This window comes from Tyto alba, unplaced genomic scaffold (assembly GCF_018691265.1).
Source record: "Tyto alba isolate M040663 unplaced genomic scaffold, T.alba_DEE_v4.0 Super-Scaffold_2, whole genome shotgun sequence".
Lineage (NCBI taxonomy): Eukaryota > Metazoa > Chordata > Aves > Strigiformes > Tytonidae > Tyto > Tyto alba.
The window spans coordinates 41,555,326-41,577,157 of NW_024881282.1; the positions used below are offsets into that span (position 1 = coordinate 41,555,326).

Consider the following 21,832-nt stretch of genomic DNA (forward strand, 5'->3'; position numbering starts at 1 on the left):
GAATTTGTGTACTTTCCGCATGTATGGCCTTAAGAGAGAAGGCATCCAGGAGAGCATCCCATAACAGCTTCGCTTTGGTTTCCCGGATTCTATTTAGACTGCTTTACGTTGCTACAAAAATCTGTTAAAGAGAGGATGCTTGCAGTTTTAATTTCAATAAGAAAAGGAACACAATAAATACTCATATTTAAAAAATCAGTGAAAACAAGAAACCTTTTCTGTTCATGTAATTTCATGGCAACCTCAGGGATTTAATGGCAAAACAATAAATGGACAGATTATTTATAGAAATGCTACATCATTTAAAACATATGCAAATGTAAATGGGGCTACAGTCTGGTTCTGTAATACATCATTAGCACAACAGAAATGTGCACTAGGTCATCCCAGAACCAGTTTCTGCTTGCACCTCCTGCACCACCTAAAAAGTGAAAGACTAGGATGACATCAGTTTCTATGCTGGAGTGCATGTTTTCCCTTCTACTGCTCCAATGTGGGCCTCGGAAACTAAACAGGCTCTCAATGTATTAATATTTTAGGGTGACATGGATGAAGAGTGTTTGTAGTGGTGCAATAACCAAACTCTTTGCTGAATATCTCTACTTAAGAGGTGTAGGAGCAAAGGCATAAGTGAGTTAGCCAAACAGGACTAAAAATCTGTGTTATCACTCAGCTCTGATGCCATTTCTTTCCATAAGTTCAATCAGGTCCTCACCTTTGATTTCCATGCCTTCAAACTGAGAAGATTGTACTGATCCTTTACCACTGGGAAGTAAGAATGGGAAAGGAAAGGCTAACAGTGCTAATAAGGTTTGTTTAGTAGCAGCAGCCCAGAAAAGAAACAGGAAAGAAGGGATAATATGAACATGAAAGGGAAAATCTTACTTTTTCAAGGGAAACTATGACAGAAATTATTAAAAAAGGAGATGCATAGAAAGTTTCAGATTCAGGAAAGGAAAAAAAGTAGAACAAACAAGATAAGGATTGAATTAAAATCTTACTCTTTTCAGGGTTAGAGGGAAAAATGTATTTTCTGTTCTATATTCTTTCACTCTATCGCAGAGAGTTTACATCCTTTGGGCTGGAGATGACTGTTACAATGATAACTGACCTGGGTAAGATCTATCACTAAATGATGAACAAAATAAATAAGTAACAAAGCAAAAATATCTGAGTTACAAGGATATATACAACATCATCTAGTAGAAAGAGCAAATTAACCAGTGTGCAGACTCCCCTATTCAGTCAGGAAATTCTCTCCCAACATTCATTTAAATGTTATTCACTATGTCCTGACATAGTCACAACATCTCCTTCCATTGTTTGCTTGAATAAAAGTAGTTGAAAACAATCCTACACCATCTATGAAAAATGGCCATGTTATGTTTAGAAGTACCTCAAATAACCAGGAATATATCTCTCCCCTCAGGTCATAATAAAACTAGGGCTCTGCAATAATCATGTGGTCAGAACAGGAAGGGGTAAGTTTACTTGAAACCAGAGAAGATCCCCCCCCTGAAATGGCTCGTTATGGCTACTACATTTTGTTAGTGTAAATTCTGGTAAATCCCGAAGTAAAGATTGAGTGAACTATCTGTAAATTCTCATCTGTTACCTGCTGCTTAAATTGTGAATCAGGCAAACATCAAATCATATTACTCCAAAGGATCATTTAAAATGTAATTTGTTAGATAATGCTCACTTTTCTGAGCCACTGAAATGCTGTCTTCTGACTACTATAAAATACTCGTAAAAAATAAATGTTTCATCTTAATGCATGAGTACTCATAGATAGTATGTCTGCATTGTATCCACTTTGACTAAAGCTGTTGTGCACATGATGCTGGCGGATTGCATGAATCACACAGGACAGTTGCTGTTCTCTGATGGGATGTTTAATGTCTGTAACCATGACAGTGAGGAATGTAAAGCTGGCAATTCTAGGAGTTCAGAAAATTCATAATACTTGATTTTTTTTTTTTAATTTAGTGTCTTAATCCATGAAGTCTCGTGATTCTTTTAGAATATTTTTCTGCCTTTCTAAAATACTTCAGTGCTTCTTGAGAAGGCATATACCTTCCAGACCTTTGAAAGTAAAAGTCAGTTAGAAAGAACACAAAAATAAAAGTTGCTTGATTTTTAGTTTCAAGAATCATTACTCTTAGGTATTAGCTTTTGGAGCCAGGAGGCTGAATCTATGTGTACCAAAAATGTGACTAAGAGGACTGAAAAATAATTCATAACATCTGTAGCTTGCAATATCCGTTACACTTTGAAATATGTGTTCACTACAGACTGGGTGGATATGGAAAAGAGCAGTTAAAGCAGTGCATTCATTTCTAAATCTTTGCTAGTGGCCTTATAATATTAGTACTATCATAATGCAGAAGTACACATTTGATCATAATGTGTGAATTTGTTTCTGTTTTTCCATGTTCCTCACTCTGCTCTGGGAAGAAACATTAATTTTTTGGAAAAAATAACCCAGTGCAGTAACATATCAGTAGGTCTACCTTTGTGAGAGGCCACCTCAGCAGGGGATAGAGTTAATTTTCTTGTTCTTTCCTATGTGATGGGTCAGAATTAAATAATAATAGTAGTAGTAGTAGTAGTAGTAATAATAATAATTGATAAAAATAAATTCAAAATGGATCTTAATGGAAGATGAATCTTATAGACCGAAGAGTAGAAGAAAAGTCTGAAAAATGGATGTTAATCACTTTTAAGAAGATGTATTTTAAGAGTTTCATGCATTCCAATGGACACTGCTTTTTTATATCTCTTAGAAGAAAAAAAAAATCACTGCTGATTTCATAGCAAATGAAGGGAAGGTAGAGAACAAATTTTTACTTTGAAAGTGGGAGAAGGAGGCTGCAGATACTTCTTTGTAGAGAAAGACAATTATTTCTTGTTTTATGAATGATAGGATGCAAATAATGAAATTACTCCTATTTGCAAATCCCACACAATAGAGAACAAATTTCCAGTAAATACTGAGGCACATAGCTTGGGAAAGTGTCAGTGAACTTTTCTAAGTCAAAGCATTCAAAGCTGTGTTAAGCTCCTTGCCATCCTTCCAGAAAGCAGTCCTTGAGTCCTGTTATTTTTCGTGACTAAGTATCCTGACCCCGTAAGCTTGCCGTTTGCCTCCACCCCAGAGTCCCCTCAGGGCTTTACTAAGGGCATTCACCCCCGGGGAGGGTTGCTGCCTGTTGGTGGGATGCAGCAGAGGAGGGCTTGGAGCAGGGGAGAGCAGGCAGCAGCGTGCGCGGGCAGCTGCTGGGGAGGCTGCCTCCGCCGGGAGAGCCGCTGCTGATGATCACGGTTGGGAATTACATGTAGCTCAGCCCAAATTCCTCAGTTGGCAGCAGCTGTTTGTGGAAACTGAAGAAGTCTGGAAAAGAGCCCCATTTTATGGCCCCTGTGATAATAATCGCGAATGTTGCAATGTAATAACACATGTATCTGAGCTGCAGCGTTCAGATCTCTCTCTGCCTTTTGGCCCCTTCTCTCCAGCTGGGGAAGGGAAGATTTATTCAGAGGAGTAAGCCCCATGCCTGCCTGTTGTAAAATGGATAGAAAAAATCCAACGCAAAATATCCCGAACTAGCAAAAAAAAAAATAAAAAATCAAACCACAAGTTCTGTTGCATTGTTAAAGTTGTTTATAATTGGCACTGTTTACACAGTTGTTAGTTTGACTATGTGGTCTCAGTGTTGTAAGGATGCAATTCTCATGGAAGTGGCCTCATTTCTGGGCTACAGACTCAGACTCCCATTTGCTTAGTCTCCCTCACTGGCCCCATAAATCTGGCATTCCTTTTCTGCATAGTCGTATGGCTTCAGCAGAAATGTGGCTCCATGCCAAATTGCAGACTAACTTGTGGCTCTCACTTCTGAGAAACTGGAGCAGTGAACTGAAACCCCTTCGTAGCAAGGAGGGTTCAAAAGCCACCCTTCTCCTTTTGTGGGTTAAACAATTCCACGACCACTTGATCACAGCTCCTGTAGCTGAGCAGGTTATTCCCCCAGCTGCAAAAGTAATAAAGCCTGTCTTTTATACCAAACCCCCCCAACCACCCTTAGTCCTCCCGCTATTCCCAAATCCTTGCTACATCTCCTACACCTGTTTGGCTGGCTAAATGGCAGCATACACTAGTTGGACTGGTGCAGTGCTGCGCAGGAGATGGATGGCCACTGATTGCTGCTCTCTCAGGGACTGGATAAGGGCTGAATTATACCAGCCTTGGATCTTCTCTGCATAATTTCTGGTCTCATAAAATCTCCAGACCCATCAGCCTTCCGTCCTCTCCAGGAGGTGAGGCAATCGCAGCTAAAGAGCCAGACACTGTAATTTGCCTATGAAATTATGAGAAAAATCTACACACCACGTAGAAAGGATCCCACAGAGATAGGCTTGATTTCTGTAAAAATTATCTACTCCCCATCCTCCCACTAAGGAGGGATTCCTGATCCTATTAACCTCTCCCCACCAAACGTGTTCTAGGTGACTGTAGATGAGCCTTTAAGTACTTCTAAAAGTGAGTGTGGGCCCTTGTTGTCAGCATGAAAGAAATCTGTTGATGATCCATCTCTGCTGGATTTTGATGAATACATTTTGATTGTGTTTATTATTCAAAAAATCTGTGGTGTAGCAAATAGTGTAAGAAAAAGTTAGGAAAACCTCTGCCAGAGATAATAGAAGTTCAGCTGATACTGACTAACAAAAGGAAACATTTCAAGCTTACTTTCACACCTTTTTTTTTTTTCCATTTTGTATTTCTGTGGCACATTCTGTTCTTTATGTGTTTTCCTATGCATGCATTTTTACACACATACATGTACACTGGTGGTAACAGTTGAGTGCTACAGGTTGATAATGTAGAACAGAATAAAATTTCTACTTATAGAAATCTGCAGAGAATAATATAGAACTGCCCTGTGCTGCACAAACTGATGGCTGTTCAGCTTCTACAAGGAAGTAATCATTTCTCTCAAAGAAATATTTCAGTGCAAATTGAAACGGTCTTTATGACTAAAGATACATGAACTGGTTTATTAAATCCCTTAAATTTCCATAATCTTTAGGCTCTTAATTTCAGTGTAAACAAGAATTATGGAAGAGTGGAGCTATACCATTTCTATTTATTTGTGAATAAATAGAATTTTTAAAAATTTACTTACGAACTTAAATAATAACGACTGAGTTTTGTTCAAAGACCTGTGTATTTTTAATGTAACATACAGTGGGAAAGGCAGAAGAGTCTAAAACTTTAATCAGTGATAAGATAATCTGAGGAACCAGAGGCCTGAAATATTTCAAGGGAATTGAATATGAAACTGTGTAGCACTGATTATTCACATAAAAAATCAGACTGCTATGAGAGATTTTCATATGGCTTTTTAAGAAGCAATACTTAATGTATAAAAAAACCAGAACCAAGTGCTGGAATACTTGTGTAAACTTTTCTTAAAATGATTAAGAGGTGCCTCAATTGACATTTTCCAACAACAGTTCCCTTTTCAGTTGGTATGACATAAATTTCACTGAAAGGCATTTGTAATGACATGCAGTCATACTGTACAACATGGCTTCAGAAGTATATGGGCATCACTTGAGTTTCTCAGAAATGTCTACTAGGGGACAGGCCATACTTCCCCTCTTAGTTATTGATTTCCCAGACAGAGGAATCAAAAAATCCTCCTGGGAAATAGAAATTCTATGTCAGGATCCAAGAGCCATTTCAGCTTTTAGTGGGATGACAATTTGCTTGATTCAGTTCAAATTCTGTCATGCCAATCCAGGCTCCCCCATTCATCTGAACTGGCTGTCTATTGACCTGTCCTAACCCAAAAATTTGGAAGGTTTGCTCTCCAGGCAGGGAATCCCCAGCACAAGGACTAGTTTGTTCTACACCAATGCTCCTCCTCCATGTATCTATCTGAAGATAGAACTACCTACAGAGACCTGGACCCACAATCTGAAGCACAGCTCTTGAAGCCAATGTTGATGTGACAATTGCTGAAACACTTGGATCCATTCCACACCTCAAATACAGTTTAATCCTGAATTATTCAGCTGCTGAATTTACAAGGCAGTGTCCAGATCCACCCATTTATAAATGTTTCCTCCACTGGAGAACTCCGGTAGCTTTCAGCTTGAGGATGTACTAAACAGCTTACTGATAATGCAATGTGTCTCCAGCACACAGGGTGCATCCTCTACTCCTCTATGGTTTACTCTTCAAAACTCAGACAAGTCAAGAAAAAAATCAAATATAAGTTCTGTAGCTGTTTTCGGAAACATTTTTAAAAGCAGCTTCAGGAAATTCATAACAGAATATACATGAGATAGGTAATAAAACAAGTTTAACACTTTAAGGGATGGTAATTATATGTTCTTTGCATGTAAAGCTAATGATTTTTTGTATGTCCTTATCCTTTCTAGTACAAGATGGGAAGCTTTCATAAATCACTTTTCACAAATAGATATCTGATTATTAAATTTGTCTTATTGTTTTAAATAAATATTTAAAGTTTAACTTGATTGATTTGAGAAACTTTCAGTTCTACCTTATTCAGGGATAACACTTGAGCTTTTAGAAGCTGACATGTGAAGCTTGAAATGTGCAATTGGAAATTTAGTTTGAAGTTTAGTCTGGCAAATTATCCCTTTACTGGCAACCCAAGTGTTCTTACAAAGTATGTTCCAAGGACATCACATAAAGGACAGCTGTATATCTCCCATGTGCCCTAGGTTCTGCCATAAGCAATTATTTACAGATAGAAGTCTACTAATATAAATGTACTGACAACCAGCACATGGTAATATGACTCTGAATACAAGTAATTAAACTTTTTTTTTTTTTTTTTTTTTGTATTTATATGTGAAAAATGCTATAAAAGTTGCTAGACTGCAAGAAATTCTTGTAACAAAATTATGGTCTTGAAAAAGTAGTGTTTTTTGGGAAAGAATTTTTAGTTACTGACATCATTCCTCTCCGCTGAGGACAGAAACTATCCAAAGACAACCAACATACCAATTATACGGTATCACATTTTTATATATTTGGAACTTTAGTCCTACACTTCTGAAAGTAATGAAGCTTTTGCAACTGCCTTTAGTAAAAATGAAGTCCATGTCTGAATGAGGAAAGTTAATCTTAGCAATATGAAGAATCTTAATCTGTATCATATATTCATGCACTGAGTATCAGTAAGGTAAACAGGATGAGATCTGAGCTTTGACTCTTGTTGTTTTATGTACAGTAGAAGCTTTTATTAATTAATCCAAGGATGAATGATTGTGCTTTTTAAAAGATTTGGATGCTGGTGTGATTAAAACTCAGCCAGGTTAATCCACATTGTAGTCAGTATTAATAAATATCAGATCTAAATATTTTAATATTTTTTTAGCTAATGTTAGAGAATTTATGGGTGGGAAAATAAATTTGAAAGAGAGGGATGTTTTTTAAATTCAGAAACCAAACTTTTGCGATGGTAGGACAACAGGATATGTTCTAGATAGACTGATATTGTCAATTCAGAATTAAGATTAAAAGAAGGAAATGCTTTTCAAAAGTTTAGGTCTCCTGCACCCATATACAGATAACTAAACAAGCAATCTTGTTTCCAGCATTTTCTAAGCACTGGACAGCAGTAACAGATACCAGTGGCATCTATGAGATGCTCAACACTGGAAAATTCAGACCACATACCTAAAGAAAAATGGGAGGCCTCATCTGCATGCAGATATTTTTAAGAATATGGCCAAATCTATAATGAAAACTTACTACATCACTAACTGTAGTAAAAAGCTCCAGTACACGTCACTGTGGCTTCTCTAGAGTTTATGGTAAAGTTTTGCTGTAGTAACTATAGAACCGTGCTCTTTATGTAGGTTAAAAGGATTAAGCATAGTACCAAACATATACTTCTTTTCATGGTTTGTCTTAATCATTCTAAATAAGAGCCAACCATCTTTTTTATTCTACATATATATATTTATATATATACATATTCTAAAAAGGATTGAAAGAGAAGGGGTTTTGCTTATCATTGGACTTTGACAGAGAAACCTACATTCCAGGTGTGAAAACACATTTGTGATGAGCTTAAACACCACAGAATCACAGAATACTTGAGTTTGGAGGTCAATTATCTAGTCCATCTTTCTGCTAAAGCAAGGTCAGCTAGATCAGACTGCTTAAGGCTGTGTCCAGTCAACTTTTTAATATCTCCAAGAATGAAGACTTCACAGCCTTTGTGGGCAGAGCATATCTTAGCTCATATATCGCTGTGTTTGCAATGCCAAGCTTGAGATTAAAATATATAGGTTTAAAGAGGTAATATGTGTAGGTACATAACTTTCATCTGAGAACAATGTCATGCAGTCCACCATCATACTGGAGAGACACTGGTGATACTTGCAGACAGATCTTTCCCAGGAGAGTTCAAATATAGCTTCAGAAATATTTGTTAAAAACTATACTGGTAAAAAGACTGTTCTATTAGAGGAGTCCACTTCTATAGAGACTTTATTATTGTCTATAAATTTTTCCTACCAACTATTCATTTAGCATTTCACATTCTGTTTTTTTTTTAAAAAAAAGGCTAGTTAGGAAAGAACATTTTAATTCTGTGGTAAATCAGAATGATTATAAAAGATTTGCTCTATTCCAAGTCACAGTATGAAAGGAAAGCTGGGTAAAGCAAGTGTTATTTAACACTAAATAATTTCATTTCCATGACTTCATCGGACTTACATATCAGCTATTCAGAAAATAGTCCCAAAGAGAGTCTTTAATTTAAACTGTCTGATGTTCTTTTGGCAGTTGTAATGAAACCAAGAGATTTGTTCTCCAGAAAACTTGGACATAGTTTCAGATGAAGGAAAAGGGGGGAGGAGGATTGTTTTGGGTTATTTTTGTTTTGTTTTGTTTTGTTTTGTTTTGTTTTTTAAGGTGGACTTTACTGCAAGTTATTCAGTTACTGTCAAACGAACAGTATTTTTTCTGGAAATGATTATAATTAACTATCGTACTTCTTTCAAAAAAAGCCTACTACCTTTTAAATAGCAGGAAGTGTTCTCTGTCCACAAAAGCTAACACACAATGAAATTAATAAATACCATACCTCTTTCTGAAAGCAATTTTTATTCACACAATTCAGTGGAATTAAACATGGAATTCAGTGGAATTAAACTCAGTCCTTTGCTTCAAGCTATAACTCAGATACATTCTCAGAAAAGGGCATAATGGAGATGTGAATAAATAAATTTTGATTTGACATAGCAAAATAAAACTCCCTTTGACTGGCTGGAGACAGAAATACTTTCAGATAAGTCTTCATAAGCTTCTTCAGGAAATGAGTTCTAGAAATGGTGTTTACTGAAAGGTAAATGCAGTTAAGAAAAATACTGACCCCCTATTTAAAGTTTCTTTCAAAGTCAATTGTTTATTCTTTTCACTGTCCCTAGGTCTGGAAAAAGTGCCAAAAGACCTTCCTCCTGACACAACTCTGCTGGACTTACAGAACAACAAAATCACTGAAATTAAAGAAGGAGATTTCAAGAACTTGAAGAATCTTCATGTAAGTGTATAAATGAACTAGCATTTGCCAAAAAAAAAGAAAAAAAAAAAAAAGAAGAAATGGGGAAAAATGTGGTTTTGGCCTGGTACTCAGGTTTTTAAGGAAAACTGATGAAATACTCTCTGATCTTCCTCCATCAGCCCAGACTATTTATTTCCTTTCCCATTCCTCTCCTGCAAGATCTCTTCTCATTCCACAGAAGTTTCTCGTCTCTTTTCAGCTCTTCATACCTGTCTCCTGCCCATTCAGTCTCCTGATCTCCATCATAACTTCTCTCACCTATTTATTTATGTTTTCAGTCCCTTTGGCACAGTTACTTGGATATTTCTATTTAAAAAGCGGATCCATCTCAACCCTGCCACCTCTCTTATTATTGTACTCTTTCCCCTCTCACCTCTAAGCTGAGAGATTTGTATATACCATTTTTGACAGCAGTTTTTCTGTACTAATTTTAGTTTAAGAATCTTTTTGAATCAATTTTCTGCCCCCTGCACTACAATGAAACTGTGGTTTTTCAATAACCTTCTCCTAATAAAACTCCATCCTCATCCTCCTTTACCTTGCCAGTCTCTTCCAACACTGCTGTCTGCTTTCCTCTTTGCTGAAATATTTTCCTTCCCTGGTTTCTGTGACTGCCCTTTTTTCTGTTTCATCTCTTCTTTTCCAAGTTTCCATCAGACAACTACCTTCCTGTGTTTCTAAATTTTTGTTTCTCTGTCTGAGGTCCTACTCCCTTAATTCTATACATTTTATCAACATCTTAAAATTCATACCTCATAGTCTTGCCTCAATTTTGTTGAAATATCTCTTTCCAGATCAGAAAAAGGATATTACTTCACTGCCTTTGAAAGTAATACCTCAATTCAGGCATATTTCTCAAAATACTATTTTTCTAACCTTTTACCAACTCAGTTTATTCTGTGTATTATTCCATTCTATCCTTTTTGATTATAACCAATATAAACTCCTTGGCTTTGCTTTCCTGGCTCTTCACAGCCTCTTTCTATTGTAATGTTTTCATTCACAATTAAGAAGCCAACTCCCATATTTTATGTATTCATAATGCCAATGCCATCACCCAAACAAGCACTGTTTCAAAAAAGAATCTGCATTTAGACACTTATACTCAGAAAAAAAAAAATCCTATAAACATTTATCTCCTTAATTACTTCCAAATTCCCTCTTAAATTGTTGTTTTAATGCAGCAGCAAGAAGAAATGTTTTTAAAAGTTCCTAGGAATAGGCGTAATGACAGTCTGTCCATAATGGAGGGAGCTGCACGAGTAAATCATGATGAAGTTCATGTAATCTAATTTTAACATAGGTGTCTATACTTGAGTGAGTTCCATAGATAACCTCTACAGTCAACAAAGAGAAGTAGGGGCTTCTACATAACATTTCATCTGATGTGGTTTTAGAATGAGATGACTTGTGCCCCAGAATTTTTTTTTAATTCCTCTGCTTGGCTATTGAACAGATTTGACATTTTAATTCCTGCTCACTTGTTTTAGTTTTCTTCCACCTTGGAAAGAAGTCCCAGTGTTTTTGGTAAAGATCATATCCAAGGTGCTAAAAAAGATAAATGTCTTGTCAGTGAAATTAATCTTTTTGCAATCCTTCTTCATGACGCTCTCTGAAATGAGCCAGATCATGGTACTGCAGATGAAGAGCACTGCCCCCAGTGACTTCTGCCTACTTGGCACTCAGCTCAAGTCTGTCATACCTCCTGCTGTGACTTAAGATGTTGTGAACTATGTCATCTCATTGAGGCTAACTCTATGTTGTTTTTGGTTTTGTTTTTGTTTTTTTCTCTTATAACAACAAGTATAATTTAATGGTGAGTTAAATAGGTAACTCTTCAGGGAAGAGATTATTTGTTTGTCTTATTCCCAAAAGTACCCAATACATGTTAGGGACCAGTGGAAATCATTTAGAAGAATGACAACAGTAATGTAAGTTTTAACAAATAACCTTCAAAACAATGCAGTTCTCCTGGATTTACTCAAGAAGAAAACCTGATATTCTCATCTCTTTCCCCAAATAATAATTTAGTCATGCAGTACATTTATGTAACTAGGCACCATCTTTACTCTCAGCAGGCATCATTCTTCTTCCTGTGTAATATCTGGGAATGATTCCCATTCCCCAACTTGCAATTAAATATTTTTCAGAGTCAAAATAAAAGGGGAATTTAGTTTTAGATAAATATAACTCAAAAGCTTTATTGTTGACAGATCTCCATTGTCACTTTTGTTTTAAGGAGATATATATGTTTGCCTGCTTTTTAACCATATTCCCTGGTAAACATGGCTTGTGTTAGTGTTACACTTGATGGTGTGATGTTCAAAAGTTTCTAGACTTCTTAGAGTTTACTAAACCTTCTCATATTCTACTAAAATGGGAAGATTTACGTAAATTATCAGTATTATTTTTCCAAAATCTAAAATTATCAGCAACTGCAGTGAACCTCTTGCATGAAGTGATTACTTGAGGAAACAATTATTTGAATTCCAATTTTCATAGAACTTGAAAAAAATGAACAGTATATTCAGTTTATTCCTTTTGATTATTCCTTTTAAATTCCTTCCTAATTCTTATAGACATCACCAACAAACAATAGGTGTAATAGATTTAGAAGAGATTTTCATGGGCAAGTTGTGTTGAACTTAAAGTTCAACTTGTACTAAAAAACAGATGAAATAAGGAGAAAAGATCTAATTATATCTTGCCTGTGGCTTCTCTTTCAACACAAATTAAACTGCTTATGCACTGAGTGCACAATACATGGAAATAGTAATGAAAGAGAAATTAGTACCTACAAAAATAATCTTTATATCAGAAATTTTCCTGAGTAGGTAAAAGAGCAGTTAAAATTTACAGTTGTGGAAATATGGCAAGCAATTAGAAAAGGATGCAATTAGAAAAGGATTTTTTACCAGAGGACTTGGGATAATAGGGAAAAGATTGAGGACAGTCTTTTTTTAGGGCTGAGGACTGAGTTTGTGATTTCATGAAACTGTCTGATATTATGTAAGAAACTTGCTTATGATTTAGACCTGTGGCAAAACAGAGAGGCACTATTGGAAAAGCCAGGAAAAAATCTTCTATGAAACTGTCAGAATTTTCCAGACAGACTGACACTTCTGGATAGAGTACAGTACTTTGACCCCATGGACACAATAAAGAATCCAAAATACTACATGAGTAAGCCCTCATGCAGAGTGAAGGAGGAGTCTACAAAAACAGCACATGGAGTTGCATGCTGTGTGGCAAAGCCAAAGCAAACCAGCATAATGCCTGGCACTTGGAAAAAGAGGTAAAAGAAACTACTGTGTATTAGATCACTGTAAGAACAGCACAAACAACAGGATAGTGACCGCATGCTTTTCCAACAGGAATTTTTCAATGGCACAGTGTTAGTACAGCAAAAGAAGACAAATGCACTACTGGCTTGAAATCAAATGGAACATTGCTTAATTTAAACTGGCAGAACTATGCTAAGCCACGGTTGGACATACAACAGTGCTAAAACCAGTTATATTTATACTGACAGAAAAGACTTGCATGAAAGAGATAAAAGTTTTAAACTTGGGATTTAGGGTTATGACCATATCCACACTAAGGGATTATCAACACTAAGTGTATGGGCAAATAAACTGAAATGCTCTTTGTAGTAATATGAAGTGGAAAAATAATGTATTGCAATAGAAAAGCTTCATGCACTCCTTTTTTTTTTTTTTTTTTTTTTTTTTAATCAAAAGAAGGCTCCCTATGGAAGGACAAGAGCCCAGATTAACTGAAAAAAATTCTAAGAACATCTTCCAGGGATACAGAAAAACTCCTAACAGATCAAAAAATATTAATGAGAGAACACAGTCTTCTGATGACTCATTGCAGCATTACACCTTCAGTTTCCTTTTACCAGGCATAATTAAAAGAGAAGTTAAGTAAATATAATGCTCTGCAAATAACAGAATGAAGAATCAGTAACCACCGGAATACTGTAGAAAACATAAGACAGATATCTCCGTCCAGTTTCTCCCTCTGAACTCAATTCCCACTATCATTAATGGCAGACAACAGGACTGAGAGATACCTTTTTAATTTTTTTTTTCCCTCTTGGTGCAGCTGTATATTTCTAACAAATATTCTGAGAAGAATAAATAAAAAAAAATAACCTTTCAGAAACTCTCTAAGCACCCTCTTATAGAGTTGTCATTTCCTCAGGCTCTCCTTTGCATTGTGCTTAACACACAACAAGATTTTCCACTGAAACAAGTATTCAACACACCACATGCATGCAAAACATTTTTAATGTGCAGACATTTTCATGTGAGGAAAACAACAGAAGAAAATACTTTGAGGTCTTTAAAATTCTGGACAGAGTGAGCATACTAAGTTAATGGAAAAAAGAAATTATAGAATACAAAAATAAAATAAACAAGTAAATTGTGATAAAATGTTTGACCAAAATGCTTGCCTCACTAGATAATGACAGGGTTGAAGGATTCTCTAGAACTCCAGAGCATTAGGATTATTTTCTGCTGGATCAGGAAAATGTTGAGCCAGGTCTCTGGTCATCTGTGCAAGTCATGTTACATGAGACTTATCAGTGAGAGCTCAGATGCCAGGCAAACTAGATCTGCAGCAGGATCCTTGGCTTTGTGAGATTATTCAACAAGGTACTGTGGATGTGATCAAACTGCCTTCCACAGTCTTCTTTCGTTTATACTGACAGGCTGTTGTTTCACTTCCTTGCCATCTCCTTCCCTCAGAGTTCATTCATCTCCTCCCTATTGTTTTTATGTCATTCCTTTTTCCTTGACTTTCTTAGCTATGTCCACTTCACCCTAGTAACCCTATCCAGTAACCCTGCCAAACCCTACCAAAGAATTTAAGTAACAACAAATAAAGATAATTGCACCATCATGGTTTTTTTTGTTTTTTTTTTGTTTTTTTTTAATATCTTTTTATCCGTTTCCTGCTTTAACTGAAGAACATGGGCCCTTCAAGAGACATAACATCTGGAATTCTGTTCAGAGACCTCCTTGGATTCAGGGGCTCTTGGTTCCTCGAAGTTTACTAATGTTTATGGTTATTTAAATGAATTTTAAAATTAATACTTATTTTGTAGCATTCTGTCTCCTGGTACAACACAATTAGAGAATGAAGTCAAGTTCTGTTTTATATTTTTTGTGTTCTTTGTTTTAGTTTTTGTTGTTGTTTGTTTTTTTGTTGCTGCTGTTTGTTGTTTTGTTTTGTTTTGTTTTGTTTTGTTTTTTCCCCAAGTGTACATCGACTCCTAATAATTTGCCTGAAAAGCTTGACTATAAGCCCAGGTTATGAGTATGACTTAACAACTAAAAACATAAGACGAAAAAAAAGGACAAAATTTATTATTTTTTTTATTTGGATGCCTGACTCCTGAGCTTCCAATTCTTAAGGCATTACTGTTCCTAGCAGAACTGTAATAAAACCCAGGTAATAATGTAATATATAACCCAGGAAATTAAAGAAATTCCACTGGGTCAGTGGATTGACTTTTCAGTTTAAAGCCTGAAGGACGCATGCATCATTAAAGATTTGATGTTAGGTAAGAGTACCATCCCCAACTGGTAAAACAGTTGTATCAACATGTATTATAGCTGATAACAATTTACTGATCATTTTATGGTTCACTTCTGATTTTGGCAAGTCTATTGTTTCAAACTATTCCAGACTAAGAAGAACAGAAGCAGGGATGCAAACCATTCAGATGCTCATCCCTGCATGACTGTCACACACTCCCTCTGCAGTTTGTCAAGGTGTATTTTGACAACTGCCTATCAACAAGCGTTCCAAAATTTTCCTGAATTGTGAATCCTCTTTTTTGTTCTCAGAATAAATATTTGAGGTAGAAACCAGGCCAGAGAGAGCTAAATGGCCAGATTCCTGCTGACTTCAGCGAAGCCAGCATCTATTCCTGTCATAGAGTGTTTTTCTTTTTTTTTTTTCTGACTACACTACCACCAGAGGTGTTTCAGTAAAAAGTAAGCCATCTTTGCAGCAAAGCTTGGATTTTGGATTTTTCTTTTATCTCAGCTCCACTTAAACTGATTTTCATGATAAGTCGGTCCATAAGTATTATCATAGTGCAATATTATAACAGCTAAGTTATACATGCTATATATGTCAAGGGAAAAAGGCTTTATCTCAGGACAATGAGGATAGAAGCTAATTTTTCTCTTACCCGTAGGAAATTGCGATGAACCCTCTAAGCCTGACTAAATCATGTCTTTAATACCTGATGTTTTTTCTTTCTTCTTTTCTTTCTTTTTCTTTGTTTGTTTCTTTCTTTCTCTCTTTCTCTCTCTCTTTCTTTCTCTTTCTTTCTTCTTTCTTTCTTTCTTTCTTTCTTTCTTTCTTTCTTTCTTTCTTTCTTTCTTTCTTTCTTTCTTTCTTTCTTTCTTTCTTTCTTTCTTTCTTTCTTTCTTTCTTTCTTTCTTTCTTTCTTTCTTTCTTTCTTTCTTTCTTTCTTTCTTTCTTTCTTTCTTTCTTTCTTTCTTTCTTTCTTTCTTTCTTTCTTTCTTTCTTTCTTTCTTTCTTTCTTTCTTTCTTTCTTTCTTTCTTTCTTTCTTTCTTTCTTTCTTTCTTTCTTTCTTTCTTTCTTTCTTTCTTTCTTTCTTTCTTTCTTTCTTTCTTTCTTTCTTTCTTTCTTTCTTTCTTTCTTTCTCTCTTTCTTTCTCTCTTTCTTTCTCTCTTTCTCTCTCTCTTTCTCTCTCTCTTTCTCTCTCTCTTTCTCTCTCTCTTTCTCTCTCTCTTTCTCTCTTTCTTTCTCTCTTTCTTTCTCTCTTTCTTTCTTTCTTTCTTTCTTTCTTTCTTTCTTTCTTTCTTTCTTTCTTCTTTCTTTCTTTCTTTCTTTCTTTCTTTCTTTCTTTCTTTCTTTCTTTCTTTCTTTCTTTCTTTCTTTCTTTCTTTCTTTCTTTCTTTCTTTCTTTCTTTCTTTCTTTCTTTCTTTCTTTCTTTCTTTCTTTCTTTCTTTCTTTCTTTCTTTCTTTCTTTCTTTCTTTCTTTCTTTCTTTCTTTCTTTCTTTCTTTCTTTCTTTCTTTCTTTCTTTCTTTCTTTCTCTCTTTCTTTCTCTCTTTCTCTCTCTCTTTCTCTCTCTCTTTCTCTCTCTCTTCTCTCTTTCTTTCTCTCTCTTTCTTTCTCTCTTTCTTTCTTTCTTTCTTTCTTTCTTTCTTTCTTTCTTTCTTTCTTTCTTTCTTTCTTTCTTTCTTTCTTTCTTTCTTTCTTTCTTTCTTTCTTTCTTTCTTTCTTTCTTTCTTTCTTTCTTTCTTTCTTTCTTTCTTTCTTTCTTTCTTTCTTTCTTTCTTTCTTTCTTTCTTTCTTTCTTTCTTTCTTTCTTTCTTTCTTTCTTTCTTTCTTTCTCTCTCTCTTTCTCTCTCTCTTTCTCTCTCTCTTTCTTTCTCTCTCTTTCTTTCTTTCTTTCTTTCTTTCTTTCTTTCTTTCTTTCTTTCTTTCTTTCTTTCTTTCTTTCTTTCTTTCTTTCTTTCTTTCTTTCTTTCTTTCTTTCTTTCTTTCTTTCTTTCTTTCTTTCTTTCTTTCTTTCTTCTTTCTTTCTTTCTTTCTTTCTTTCTTTCTTTCTTTCTTCTTTCTTTCTTTCTTTCTTTCTTTCTTTCTTTCTTTCTTTCTTTCTTTCTTTCTTTCTTTCTTTCTTTCTTTCTTTCTTTCTTTCTTTCTTTCTTTCTTTCTTTCTTTCTCTCTTTCTTTCTCTCTTTCTTTCTCTCTTTCTTTCTCTCTTTCTTTCTCTCTTTCTTTCTCTCTTTCTTTCTCTCTTTCTTTCTCTCTTTCTTTCTCTCTTTCTTTCTCTCTTTCTTTCTCTCTTTCTTTCTCTCTTTCTTTCTCTCTTTCTTTCTCTCTTTCTTTCTCTCTTTCTTTCTCTCTTTCTTTCTCTCTTTCTTTCTCTCTTTCTTTCTCTCTTTCTTTCTCTCTTTCTTTCTCTCTTTCTTTCTCTCTTTCTTTCTCTCTTTCTTTCTCTCTTTCTCTCTTTCTTTCTCTCTTTCTCTCTTTCTCTCTCTCCTTCTCTCTCTTTCTTTTATTTTTTTTCCTTCTTTTCTTTCCTCTTACCTATGGCTAAACATCTTCACACCCACGCTGAGTCATGCTGAAAGCTGTATTTCATGTCCTCAGCCTTTTTGTATTTTGAATTGGTGATACACTTCAACTCTTTCCTTTTTTTTTTTTTTTTTTGTTTTGTTTTGTTTTGTTTTTGTTTTGGGGGGGAGTACCTTTATTTTAAAAGAAATCTCTTTTTTCATCTACTAAAAATATAATTATGGAAGAAGATAGATTTTTGAATAAAAGTATCAATTCCTGTGGCTCTGTTCTAGGCCTTCAGATTTCTGCCAAATCATTTCATACTAGCATCATCACAAGTGTTGTTAGTTGCCAAGGGCTCCAGCGCTTTCAGCACTTTCAGGTTGACCCTTATTTTTCCTTCCATGTATTTCTTTCCCTGTACAAAATTTTTACATGTCCTTTAACAAGATGAATATAATGCCCCATCATGCCATCTGGGCTTTATTCAGGATAACTAGTCCATGTGGCATGTTTTTGCCTGACATCCTTTCCTCTGTATCACTGCCTGCAGATGTTTTCCCTAGGTTTTTCTTCTCTAGTTCCTGTTTTCACTGACCTCTAAATTCCCCTGAGCTCTTAATTTTACTTTATTTTGTTTTGTTTTAACTTTTGTTACATGCAAACCATATGGGGCACATTCTGAGGAAAGTAAACAACATTGCTCCAAGGCTAATAACTTAGTTCTTTAAGTCTTGCATATAATAGAGTTATTGTGAACTGGGAAAGGAACCCAGGGGTATGGCTTGCCAGGTGTTATGCTGGTGTGTTATCCTCATCATTTGCTGTTGCTCTGGGATAGAGTAAAACTTCTCTTGCAATTTCTGATGTGTGGGCTTATTTTTTCTTTACAGCTGCACAACAGCGTGGAAAAATAATGCAGGTTTAAAATAGGAGGAGCAGGGCCTTACAGAGAGAGGTGTAAGTGGGAAATGATATTCTAGTACAAAAAATTTGAAAATTATAGGTTTATGATACCTTCCCACCTTGTACCACTATACATATGTTCCCATTGTGAAATCAGTATTTTTCAACATACCTTTGATAGATATCATCATTTCTAAGAGAGAGACTTTCTGGATGTTCGAATAAAACAACAATTCTGCATGTTTCCCCAAGATAACATGATCATATTCAGGATGAAGCATTGTCAAAGCAGAACTGATTAATCCTAGATACCTAGATAATTTCTGGTTTTGGTCAAGACTATCGGTTCTGCTCTGAAGAGCTGTAACAATCTTACTAACATCAACTACTCAGAGAATATTTACACTGCAGTGCATAGCTGAATGTATACCTATCTGCCTCCAGAAAGAAATATTTTACATCATATCATCAGCTGTGATAATCACAGACCAAACATTTTTTATCTAGAAGGCAACAAAGGTAAAACATATCAAATAAAAAAGAAAGAGAAATAAGGCATGTTTTTATCTGAAATAAATGACCAAGCAGTACAAAGCAGGATACAGGATAAAAAATTTGAGTGCTGATGAGTCTAAACTCACTGAATGTTGACTTAGAGATCTATGGAAAAAAAATCCATGGTAAATTTAAGGGAAAAAAACCCCAAACAAACAATATAATTAGCAGTAGCACACTCAGTTATTCAGTTATTATGATAAAAGCAATAAAAGAGACTCGTCTTCATAAATCAAGATGTTGCCCTCATAATAACTGGATTGTTTCCCATGTAGGACATATTGTGCATGTAGCTGTATTACACTATGGGCAAAATCTACATCTGTATCACAATTCTGGCAATGATGGCTCAGGTAACCACACTCCGTGTGTACCCCATGTGTCCTCATGGCAGTTCTTATAGCTCAGGCTCAAATAAAAGATAGTTGGGGCCATGGCTTCCATTGACCAATATATTTATTTTGGGACAGGCTTGTTCTTAGGAAATACTCTGCTGAACTGTGAGTGAACTTTTCTACCTCTTTTTGAAAATGTATTATTGCTAGCTAGCGTAAAAAATTAAAACCAGATATGCTCAGCTTTACATGTACTCAGTGAAACTATGTACAGAACATACTGCTTGTTTTGCTCAGGATGATCTGCAAGAGGAGTCGATTAAGGAAAAACCACACATCAAATACCATTTCAAACTGTCTTCTCACCTCCTTTTCAGTTTTCATGATGGAGAAGTGCTGTCACAGATGCTGATACATTTCTTGGCATAGTTTTAATACTTAACTGATTGTGGAAAAAGTTGAATGCTCAATTTTCCTCCAAGAAACAGATTAAAATGTAATTCTGAAAATACTAGAAGTATATTAAAATGCACTGAATGTTATCTATAGCATATGCAGTATAAAAATTTGTGGTTTAGCAGCAACTGTTGTCTCTGTTTCTGAAAACAACATAATGGATTTAGTGAACAAAGATGCTCTATAGCTTCTCTAGTAATAAATATAAGTAGATATTATATTTATACAACCCATTCTACCTAATTCACTTCACATACATGCAGAATTGTAAATCTGATAAGTAGATAGCAAACAGATGTAATGATAAGATTCATTCTGATATGTATCATATGTGAAATCTTTTCTATTAGCTGTGTTACTTTCTAACAGCAATGGGACTTTGTTCTTTTTTATGTCAGGGTTGGTTGATCAGTAAGAGAGTTAACAGTAATGTAAAATTTCAGAGGCATACAGAGACCACCTATTACAGGTAGCTAGTTTGCTCAGAGTTACCTTGAGTCTAGATATCACAACTGTTCTGGGAACTAGTAGACACCTACATAGTAGGCAGAATGAGCATGTTGCATGATCCCTAACTGCAGGACTTAGAGCATGATGCTTCAGATTGCTCCCCTTACATATTAACTTACACTTACCCCCCCCAAAATAGCTTATACATCTGAAAAAATGAGGTTATTAACAGACAGAAATTTAACAAGTGCACTCTGTGAGATTAACAGGAAAAGGGTGATGATATGTGTATTTGCATTAAGCTGGACTGTGCTTTCACTGTATTGAGTCATAGAATTTTCTGTGCAGGAAAAACTGGTTAGGATGTTTGTGTGATGATGCATAAGGTATAAAAGTATTTTAAGAATAAACAAAATCAGGAAAAAAAAGGCAAATTAAACTGATAATGTTAGTTTTATGTGAATGTCTTGTTCTCCACAGCTTTCAAATGTAAGGGTTGTACTTATTCTTGGGTATAAATTATGGTTGTTAACAGAAGCTGAATATACCTCAGCAATGAAATAACACTTGTGTTTGTTATGTAGGACTTGTCTATTTTGCATTGTTTTAGAAGATCTTAATTATTTGTTTTAGTACTCCATTGCATGTTCTTCAGGTCACTAGATTGGCCATAAAAAGGCATCAAAAGACACTAGAAAAGGATAATAATTTAAAAATGTTTCATTCCTGAAATAATTTCCCTAGTGATTATCTGAGATCTCCTTCATTATTACTCCACAGGCATTGATCCTTGTTAACAACAAAATCAGCAAAATAAGCCCGTTAGCTTTTGCTCCCCTGAAGAAACTGGAAAGACTTTACCTGTCCAAGAACAACTTGAAGGAACTCCCAGAAAACATGCCGAAGTCTCTTCAGGAGATACGGGCTCATGAGAATGAGATCTCCAAGTTGAGGAAAGCTGTCTTTAACGGATTGAATCAAGTGATTGTCTTAGGTACGAGCATAAGAAATTATAACAAAATCAACTCAATAGTTTTTCAAGATGTTGTTTTTAGTTCAATCAGTGATTTTATGTAGAAAGTGAAGAAATGCTCCATTAAATTGTACCTCCAATTTAGCTTTGACCTAAAGGATATAGATACCTACACTGCAGTACAGCTCACAACCATGTTTTGTTGGCAGAACTAGGCACCAACCCAATCAAGAGTTCAGGTATTGAAAATGGAGCTTTTCAGGGGATGAAGAGGCTCTCCTACATCCGTATCGCAGACACCAACATTACTAGCATCCCAAAAGGTAAGAAATTAAATTAATATTTCAGAGATTTACACAGGCATAATATAGTGACTTCTAGTCAGCTGGAAAAATAATTATCATGGAAGCCTTTTGAGTCAGTCCTTAGAGTATCCATTACTTGACTACTTCATTTTTTGGTCAGCTGAGTTTTATTGGTTTTGAAAATT

The 21,832-nt window shown here is 35.3% G+C and overlaps 1 protein-coding gene across 1 annotated transcript in view; it reads left to right on the forward strand.

The window, feature by feature from the left end:
• The window catches only part of DCN (decorin), a 41,671-nt gene that overhangs the window by 11,407 nt on the left and 8,432 nt on the right, over positions 1–21,832 (forward strand). Inside the window, exons 3-5 of the mRNA XM_009974684.2 lie at positions 9,478–9,590; positions 21,150–21,363; positions 21,552–21,665. Coding sequence (XP_009972986.1) covers positions 9,478–9,590; positions 21,150–21,363; positions 21,552–21,665 — 441 coding nt within the window. The remainder of the gene's footprint in view (positions 1–9,477; positions 9,591–21,149; positions 21,364–21,551; positions 21,666–21,832) is intronic.